The sequence below is a fragment of the Excalfactoria chinensis genome, chromosome 4 (genome assembly GCF_039878825.1).
Source record: "Excalfactoria chinensis isolate bCotChi1 chromosome 4, bCotChi1.hap2, whole genome shotgun sequence".
NCBI lineage: Eukaryota > Metazoa > Chordata > Aves > Galliformes > Phasianidae > Excalfactoria > Excalfactoria chinensis.
The window spans coordinates 23137952-23148708 of record NC_092828.1 but is presented as its reverse complement, the minus strand read 5'-3'; the positions used below and the strand labels follow the sequence as shown (position 1 = coordinate 23148708).

At 40.1% G+C, this 10757-nt stretch overlaps 1 protein-coding gene across 1 annotated transcript in view; it reads left to right on the top strand.

Annotated features, from left to right (window-relative positions):
* Positions 1-959: 959 nt before the first annotated feature.
* The window catches only part of GABRG1 (gamma-aminobutyric acid type A receptor subunit gamma1), a 52756-nt gene continuing 42958 nt past the window's right edge, over positions 960-10757 (top strand). The window contains exon 1 of the mRNA XM_072334264.1: positions 960-1358. Coding sequence (XP_072190365.1) covers positions 1042-1358 — 317 coding nt within the window. The 5' untranslated portion in view covers positions 960-1041. The remainder of the gene's footprint in view (positions 1359-10757) is intronic.

Here is a 10757-nt window from a genome sequence, read left to right as displayed (position 1 = left end):
CGGGGGATTGTTTACGTCGTGATACAGCTGCGTTTTTGACTTGAAAGATGACTACGACAATAAAACAGGTTGTTCCTTCCGCAGAGCTGATTGCTCCAGGATTGTCCCCTATAGAGAGCTGAATGCCGGGACACCTCCGGGGCCAGGGAAGTTTAGGGGACAGACGCAGGGGCTACCCCCACCCCTCCCTCAAAAGCCATGCAAAGAAATACGCGTTATTTACGCCCTGGTCCCGCCGAGAGGTAACCACCCGTCTCCACCGCCGGAGGCTTCTGCGGGTGAGAAACAGTTTCCTCTACTGCATCATCGTGAGGATTTGCAAGCTTCAGAATTATTATTCGACTACTTTTCCCCTCAGCTCTCCCAGGAGAGGGAGGAGAAGGGAGAAAAATAAGGAGAGGGAAGAAAAGACGAAAAAAAAAGAGGAGGAAAACAGAAAAATAAAGAAATGAAGGAAATAAGGGGACGTTTTGCATTTTCCGCGCATCCTCCGCTTCCCCCCCCGGGGGCGCTCCGCGGCAGCGCAGAGATACCAGCAGTCTCCGAGCTTGCGCAGCTCTCTTCCTCCGGCTGCGCGCAGATTCCGCACTCACCCTTACTCGCCGAGCGAGTGGCCAGCATCCAGAGGGGCGGCAGGGGGAGCGGAGGGCTCCTGGGGAAGAGCTGGAAGTAGGGCTCCTCCATCCCCGAGACTGCTGCCTCCCTCCCCCCAGATCTGCTGGGCCGCGCAGTTCCCGCTGGGCTCCGCGCACGTCACCCCCCGAGGCTCTCTTCCCGGCGGCGGGGCCGAGGTTACCTCTCGCAACTCTCCCATCCTCTGAATACAGAAGAAAATAGCTAAATATATACATGTGGCTTTAAATGCACATTTAATATTTTATATATATCACATTTATATATCCTAAAGATCTGTTTTATTTCCCTCTTTGGAGAAAATAGCAAATCAATGCCACCCTTTCCCCCCAAGCGTGTTTCCCTTCTAGTAAAGCAGGCTCCACCTCTGCTAGGGATTGATTCGCCGGGCAGTTTTTAGGATAATTTATGAAGCAACCTGATGAGCCTATTGGGCGAGTTGCTCCGTCCTTGAAGAGTGGGTTCCTACCTGTTTGGGTGTTTTATTTATTTATTTATTCCCCTCCCCCCCTCCTCCTCCCTTTCCCCACTGTGTGCCGCTCGGGGGGGATGGGGGGGCGGTGGGATCGGCAGGGTCGCCGTTCCCCAGCCTCTCTGGAACAAAGTCGGGGACGGGAGAGCGCCCGCACTCTCATGGACGCGTGGGGGGTGCCCGCATCCCGTTGGAGCTGCTGCCGCGGGGCTCGGCTGCTGCTGCTGCTGCTTACCGTGCGCCTGGGGAGCGGGTGAGTGCGGGGTGAGGGGTGCCGGGTGGGGGGGGGTGCCTTGAAAAGGGAGGAGGGGGCGTGCTGCGAAAGTGAAAAATAAAGCAAAATAATGGAAAGAATAATAATTAAAAAGATACTTCGATAGGTTGCGGGAGAAGAGGGAACCGGCAAAGTAAAACTTCTGCCGCATCCCACTTGTTCGCGGGGAGAGTTTCTCACCGCTCTACCCGCGCAACAAGCTGCCCCTGTGGCCGTGCGCCCGCGTTTCCCTGGAGGTTCTGGCTCCGCGCTGCGGGATTGCGAGCGGCGGCTGCGGGAAGGAGAGTGGGCAGCGCGTGGTCGGGGGCTGCCAGCCCCGGTTGTGCACGTCCCCAGTAGGGTGATCGGGCCCGTCGTGCTCGGCTCCGTGAAGTTAGCAACGGTCGCTTGGGGCGGGGGGCTGAGGGGAAGTTGCTGAATTGAAGTGCTGAAGGCACAACAGTTGGGTGCTGGTTGTGTAAGTGTGTTATTTAGTGTCCACGGAAAAGATCTGATTGTTCAACTTCATTAGTAATTCAGTGATTATGTGCACCATTCCACAGGTTATACTCATAACAATCACACGGCAGCATTGAGTATTCAGCTGTCGCTCAGTCTTTTTGAAGGAAGACCAAATTATCATTCCAAGAGGCTGAAGCAGATGTGGCAAAAAATAAATTTATAAACAATTCTTTTTTTTTTTTTCTTTCTTTTCCCACAAGTCTATTAGAATATAGATCCTTTTCTCAAACGCACTGATCTTATATCAGTCTCTGTGAAGTATGTTGATCTCAGAGCATCTCCAGAAGGCTGCTGTGATATCCCAGTTAGCGACACCATTGATTATACTTTTCTGTCTTTTAAAACCTTGTCAGATTATGGAAATATTTTTCAAAAGCACTGATGGAAATTATACCAGTGCAGCTGTGCATTTCAGAATGCTTCTTAATGAACGCATTGTACCTCAGGTATGAAATATATTATCAAGCGGTTCGAGAGAAAAGAATCTGCATGCTAATTGATCAGCTCAAAGTCTTGGTTACAGGGAGAAGGACTAGCTGAAAGAGGGAAAGTTACTTTTTGGTTCGTCAAAGTGGCCGTGATTACAAGTCTAGGCGTAGATTGTTATGTATACATCTCAATAGTAGCAGTTATAAAGAAGTTGATGAGAAGTTTTCAGTGAGACAAAGAGGTGACTTACATACATTATTTTCTTCTGTTCTTCAAACATCTTAGATAAAATGTAACCTTTAGCACAAATATGCATATATCTGAATGGACGGTTTTCAGGCTTGTCTTTCATTCAGAGGCTACATAGGAAAATGGTGGTTATTGAGAGGTTTCTGTTGTTATTATTTTAAGTGGCTGCAAATGGACATGCTTTTCAGATCCTCCTTCTCTGATATGTGCTGCATTACAACTGGGTATTTGCAGAGAGCTCAGGAGCTTTTACGCCCTTTAGCAGCCTGCCACAAAGTAGGATGGAAACACAATTCTGCTTTGGATTCTTTTCTGTAGTTTCACCTAGAGCTTTTCCTTGAAGTTCAAACAAACACACACAGAAGCAACTCTCTCAAGAATAGGTTGGGCTATGCCAATTATGTCTGGTATAAAAAACAACAAAAAACAGAACCCAAACAAAAACAAAACAACAAACCAAACAACAAAAAACAAATAAACAAAACAAAAACAACCCACCACGTCCTGAGGGAGCTAACCCATATTTTAAGAGATTCTTTTAAAAGGCTGTAAATTGAAGAAGTTTTCATGTGCATCCCACAGAATCATAGAATGGTTTGGGTTAGAAGGGACCTTAAAGATCACCTGGTTCTGAAAACCCATTGATGCACCAAATATTTTGTGATGAGGCTGGGTAGAAGTCATTTTAGTTACAACATGTGAAGCTAAAGCCTAAGTGAAAAAGACGTCAATCAAGAGTTTATTCCTTTTAATGTACTGCTCCCAAAACCATAGTGTATCATTGGATCAGTCTTCCCTCATTGAAGGAATCTGCAGCAGTTGAACTATGTCCCATAAAGTAGTTGTCCCATAGTTGAACTATGTCCCATAAATTAGTTGTTTTCTCATGGTTCTGTATGCAGTACATTGCGGAGGGATGTTTTCAATAGCTTCACCTCTTTTACAGGAGAACTAGGGCTGTGAGACTTTCCATTTCCATTTCCACGCTTTGGAAATGAACTTTTCCCCCTTCCACTGCAGTCTTATATATTCAGCACACCCATTATTCTTATTGAACTCAAATAAATGGATAATTCATGGGGAGGCCATGAGGACTGACACCATAATTAATATTGCTCAGGTCTTAGTATACAGGTACAGATGCACTGCAACATTTCATTTCTACAGAACAGAATGGAATAGCTTGGTTGGAAGATCCTTCAGATATCAAGTCCAACTGCCTGATGACTTCAGGGTTAGCCAAATGTTAGAACATATTAGTGAGGGCATCCTCCAAATGTCTTTACTATGATATGCGTTGGTCAGCTTTTGCAAGAGTGTATTTTCGGCTTCACTTTATTTTCCTATATCTTCTCTAGATTTTTTACCTGGATGTTCTAAAACACAGTTAAAAGTGCTCCATTGCTATCTGACTGGCAGCAGAGGCAAGTGCCAGCTAACATTTTCTCTTTCACCTCCCAGCATCTGTTAGGAAAATACTTATGTGAGTGCTGCTCTGAAAGTAATGACTCTTATTACGTTGGCCCATGATATCAGAGGCAAATGTTGGTGTTATGGCAGTTAGAGGTTGAACCTTCATATCAATATTCTGTTACCTTCATATCAATATTCTGTTATATTTTGTTGCCATGCAACATGGCAGCAGAGGGGCAGTCTGACAAAATGCCATCTGATTTGGAAATGTATATGAAGCAAAGGTGTGTCACTAAATTCTTCCATGCAGGGAAAATGACACCCACTGACATTCAACAACACTTGCTGAACGTGTATAGAAAGCAAACAGTGGGCACAGTGAGGTGGTGAGTGGTGCATTTCAAGAGTGGTGACAGTGATGTGGAAGAGAAGTCATGTTCTGGATGTCCACGTAGATATTTACAAGAGTGGCATACAAGCTGTTGTTCATTTTTGCTGAAAATGCCTAGCTACTGGTGGTGACGGTGTTAAAAAAATTGCTATATCAAACAGTGTAACTTTGCTCTTTGTATCTGTTGCTGTTTCCAAGGAAATAAATAGGAGGCATTACTTTCAGAGCAACTTATGCATAATATAGCTTACATTTTCCTCTTGGATGAATTTCTGGATCAGAGCTAAGCCTGTCATAACAACACAGGTTTCTTAATGCTTGATAATAGTGATTTAGTATTTCATTTGAACACATGATACTTATTCATTGTTATCCTTGCTCTTTGTTCATGAAGAACTTGTTACTTAGTACAGTCAGTTATTTAAAATACAATTTATTAACAGTTTATTCATTTCTGGAGTAGGAATATTTAAGTATCAAAAATTACTATTTTTGTGCATTGTTTTCTTGTGGTGGATTTAAAGGAAATCTTCAAACTATGGCAATCAAAGAAAAAAGTTCTCAAGTGTTATTTTGAATTACTCTTAACTTCCTGTTTGTTAAATATTGTGTTTTTAAATAAGAATATCCTTGCTTCCAAAGTAAGCCTTACTAAGTTGGGTAGAATATATTATAGGTGGCCACTCATTGGCTTTGATCAGTTTTTTCACAAATACGAGTCTGACCACAATGAATTACAAGATGTAGAAGGACCTGTGTTTTTCCTTTGAAGCTGTAGAGGACCTGTAACACTCTGGGTTGAAATGCAGCATCTAGATTGTGTGGTCAGTAGGCAGGACTACATAAATGGAGATAACTGAGTCTCTTGGCATATACTCTGGGATGAAATGAGTAGTCCTGGTGTTGCTGTCATATATATACTGAAGAGGATGTGCATTTTGAACATATGGGGAAAAAAAGGTGAACATCTCCCATGATAAGAAAAGAAACACATTTTTTATAGTAATATTTGTGAGAGAATTGTGCCTCGGCTTTTTTAATTACCTGCACAGTCCTTTCTTACTCAGCATACTAAATTGAGCATGCACTCAGATAAAATAATAATATCATAACATCTGGTAAAAAGTGACAGAGATAAATTATAGCAGTGCATTGTCAGGAGCATTTCAAATGGTGTTGGATTTCAGGTTTTATTAATGTACAACTTTACCTAACAGTAATAATTTGTTAAAAGAAGTAACTCAGACTTAATTGGATTAATCTGGAGATGACTTGGAAGTCATGATTATTTATTTATTTATTTATTTATTTATTTATTAACTTGTGTGAATGCTTTTATTAAGAAGGCTGGAAGTAGTGTGGAGTGTTCAGTGGCTTACTGACCTATGTAAAAGCCCTTCAACTTAAAATGTTAAATCATGCAGTGACACTGGAGGTGTGTTGGTCAGAAAGGAATTTACTTTGAAGAAGAGGGGAATCTCAGTGATACGACAAAGACAGACAGGTTTTCTGAAATACGCTTTCATTGATGGTTGTTTAAATCTGCAGGATCTGCTGTGACAATCTGGACCAATATCAGAATAAACTAAGCTGCAAATTTTCATCTGACTTCTGCATCAACTTTGTTGATGTCTGTTGAGGAGCCTAAGATATTTTACAGCATTTCTTATCTGAGGTTTTCCTGTTTTCCAGCCACTGGATCTGCTGCCTCCTTCTGCTAGCTGCTAGAGCTGTCTTTTTTCCTTTTTCCCCTGTGCCATGTGCTACAGCTGGCCTGCTGGATCCGATGTGCTTTGGTTCATTTCCAGTGAAGTCTATGACTCTGTTTGTAGCTCTGGATCTGTATGGCAAACTCTTAGTGCAGACCTATGGCTGTAGTTGCTGTTTAGGAATGGTGGAGTGGTCTGCATAAGCTGCTTTTCATCAGAGAAAAAACAAAACAAAAAAACAACAACAACAACAACAACAACAAAAACAGTTGTAAAAGCTCATTCTTGTCCAGTGAGCCTTGGTCAGGTTTTGCCTTGAAGAGAACCCTCAGAGAACCTCAAATTCATCCTGAAAATTTTAAAAGCAATCTCTTTTTTGGTCAGAAAACATTGTATGTGTGCCTCCGGTGGCGCAGCGGTAGAATTCCCGTTTGCAACACCAGGGGGCCCGGGTTCGAATCCCCCCCTGTGGAGCAGGGGGTAGAAGTGCCGCTCTGCTACACAGAGGGCTCGAATCCCGGGAGTTGGACTCGATGATCTCTAAGGTCCCTTCCAACTCGCACGATACTATGATACTATGATACTATGATATGTCCTGTTTTCAGCATAGTCTTTCATGATATCTTGCAGGTTACTTCCTGCTTGGAGAAACTTCCTCACCTCCCCACCACAATGGGAAACAGCTGTGTAGTTACATGCCTTGCATTTCTTGTGGGATGAATGATCTAGTCCAAAACAAAAGTTTCACATAATCATGTTGCAGTCAGGGATATTCAGAGCAGAGTGAAATTTTCCACTGAATTGGATTTACCCACACTACAATCTACTTCTTGAAGTATTTCCTTGGCACAAGTAGTTTAAGAGGCATTTTGACAGCAGCTTACATTTTTCTCTCAGATAAGTAAACTGAGCTACTTAAAATTCTTCAGCAAATATTGAACTGTTCGTTTAGCCATTTTGTAAACCCTTTGCAATTTTTCTTTGAAGAGCAGACCTCAAAAATGGGCAGATTATACAAATATTAGCCTCACTGCTGGTATATACACATAGAATATTACTTCCCTACTCCTTAATATTCCTGAGATAATATATCCTGGGATTAGCTCCAGTACTGCCCTGGTGTACCTTGTGTTCCTTTTGCTTTCTGCCTTGATCCTCAAATCCTTTTCCTCATCCATGGTAGGCTCTGAATGTCTTTCGGGGTTCCTAAATTACATGCAGTCATTTTTCTTGCTTTCAAGAAGATAGACAGAAATTGTAGATAGAAAGGATCTGAGGTAACATGAAATACATTCTCCCTGGATTAAATTATTCAAGGTTTTATAGAGTTGCTGATGGTTAATCCATTTAATACAGTTTTCTTCCTATTTAAGGCAGTGTACCATGAGGCATTAAGTCTTATTTTTAATAATTTAATATTATAGTCCAATTTGTCTTTCAGAACAAAGTTCAGTTGGATGAAATTTATATTAGGAAAAGTTGTATATTAAGTATTAATTTACGTTGCTAACTCTGTCACTGATAATTTTTTATCATCATTGTGCAATGTCACATTTACATGCTAGAATAAATTATGTAGATATTTTTAAAAATAAACTAGCCCCAAAGTTTTCCTTCAGGGAGAAAATTATCTGACCCCATTAGCACACAGAGTTTTGAATATGTACCAGATTATGTCAGATCTGCTGTAGGTGAGCTGTGGAGGCAGGTCCTAGAATTTTGCTTTTTCAGTGAATCCCATCCATCCAATGGCCTGCAGATTGTATCCTGTAGGGAACTTCTTTGAAAAGAAGAGGGACTATGTTCTTGTAAAATATATATACAGTATAGTTCTGTGGAGAAAATTTTGCTTGCAGAGACAGCAAACTTTTTACTGCATAGTGTAGGAACTTGCACTAGCCCTTACTGAGTATATTCATCTGTTTGTGGGATTATTCATTAATTCCATTGATGTTCAGATTGGACTGGAATTGCCTAACAGCAATTACACTAAAATGTTAGTAGACCCTATTAACTGTATTTCTCTTAGAAACATGTCTCAATTGTCTGGTTATTGTAGTTTGGCTTTTTCTGTATTAAGGCAGTTTCACCTATATACTGCATTCATGGTATGCCATTCAACGCAAGTCTCTGTTTCTGTTACTGCTTCAGTCTATAAATTTTTCTTAGTCTGGTACCAGCTCAGGTGTGTTCCAGAACTCAAAAGCATTTTGAATAAGCTCATTTTGTTTGTGTTTTGCTATTTCTGTAGTAGATAACCAGTTACCTGGAGATTTTGCAAGAAATATACAGTGAATTCTGTTAGAAAAGATGTTCACGTGAGCATGTAGAAATACCAGTAGTTGAAATCATTGAAAATACACTGAAAGAGCTTATTTTATCTATTTCTTGTGACATATGTGACATTTTAAAGTTAAAAATCTAACAAATTAGAATTTGAGATTTGAAGAATTCTGTAGTGCCATACAGTTTAATTTAATTAGGATAAATGCTTTATTTATTTATTTATTTATTTATTTTGAGATTTTGCTTTTCAGCGTTCATTTATATTAGTTTCAGTTTAGGCCTATCTCTATTCTTGAGAATGTTTCTTTAATCAAAACACTTGACCTACCAGCAATGCATCAGTTCATTTTGAGCTAGATGATAATTAAACTTTCATCAGACAACTGCAGATAAAAATCTGCAGTCTCTTGAACTGAGTTGTAATATCTGGCACGTGGATTTATATGTGTTCGTCTGATGATTCTAATCTGATACTCCTAGAAGGTCTGTTCATAGACTCATAGAATCGCAAGCTTGGAAAGGACCTACAAGATTATCTATTTCAATCGTCCTCCCATTACCATTGCTACCACAAGCCACTAAACCATATCTTGTAGCTCCTCATCCAGATGCCTCCTGAACACTGCCAGAGATGGCAACTCTACCACTTCCCTGTGCTTGGTATTTTTCAGTTTTTCAGAATCTTGATGTGTATTCAATATCATGTCCTTCCTTAGTAGTTTGGGTGTGTTTTGTACTTTATTTAGTATTTAGTACCATTTGTCTCTAATCATTTATATCTACTTAGGCTTTATAATTTGCTATGGTTATCCTTTTTTCTTCTGTTCTCTGAATCTCAATTTCTTCCCCAATGTTTGATCTGACTGTGCAGTGGAATATGGCTGCTCATGTTTTAAGTACTTGCTGTCCAAAACTCATAAAGAAGATGAGACCAATAGATACCAATAGACTTACCAATCTACATTGTGAGGTTTCATTGAAATCCATCTGAAATAAATCTCCCAAAGACTTTCAGTTCATTAACTCTTCAGTTTCAGCCAAGAATATACAGATTTCCTTAAGACTTACAATATCTTCCTGATAAATTTTATTTTCTGTTATATACAATGTTGGAAAAGCTCTCTTTAGAAGACATGTGGTAGAAAAAGACCAATCTATATTTATTTGTCTAAAATTTTTACAAAGACAAAATACTCTTGATCACTAAGATTAAAGTAAATATAGCATAAGGGTTCTGCTAACTTTTCAGCTAGAATTAGAAGTATCTGCCCTAAAATAGTGCCAACTTACTGAACATAATGGGCACTTTCAAGTACTTCTTTAGACAAAGAACTGCCTTAAGATATTGTAGTAATGATTTTCTGAGAATAGAAGGAATACTTTTTGATTGTGGGCGTTACAATCAATAAGTCACCAAGCTTTGTTAGCCAAAACAAAATACATGACACATTCTACAAGTCTGTAATCAGAGCATTGAGTAATTGGTGTGAAGAAACAGGGCAAGTGAGAATTGTGTTCTTTTTTTCCTTACTTATCTAGGGCAGAAAAAGGACTGCTCTGGAGTAATGATGTTAGCATGGTTTTACTGAAGATAATATATATTCTTTAAACTATGGAGAGACTGCTTATTCCAAGTTCATATATTTGATAGTTGGGCTGCCATTCAGAGAGACCTGGAGAGTCTGTGAGGAACATTATGAATCTGATAAGGTCTGAATGTAAAGTTGTGCAGGAAGACTTCAGGCAGCTGGGAAGATTCTCTGTCAGACAGAAGCTGTGTTGGGCAGCAGGGTGCTTTGCAAGCAGAGCAGGTCAGGGCTTTGTGAACAGATACTCAGGAGTCTGAGGGAAGTGACTGAACCCCTCTGCTCAGCTTCTGTTAAACCATGTGTGAGAGAATAAGGAATTATGATGATGAATTGCAACAGAGAAAGTCCCAATAAGGTATAAAGAAAAAAATAATCACTAAGCAGTGAGGCTGTGGGATTTCTGTTGCTCTAGTTTTCAAAGACCCAACTGGATTATGCTCTGCAGATAGGCAGATGTAAAGAAAATTTTCAGTTGGTTCTTGGACTATGACTTGATGGGAGTAGTGGTGACATTTATACCAGGTTGAGCACATCAATATTTGCATGAATTTTCAAGTGAAAATTAACTTAGTATTATAGGACTGGTCTGGTGGATAAAGAATCACTGTAATGCTTTGATTCCAGATGATAATTTCTGGGAGATTTTTGAAGCTATTTGAACTAATAAGAACAAATTTGACAAGTGTCATTTCCAGTATTACAGAGCATTTAATGAAAGTTGACATAGGAAGAGAGAAATTCGTGTTGCTCTTGAAACATTTTTTTTTGTCTGTAAAGTATCTCTCATAATACTTGTTATGAATGTCAAAAA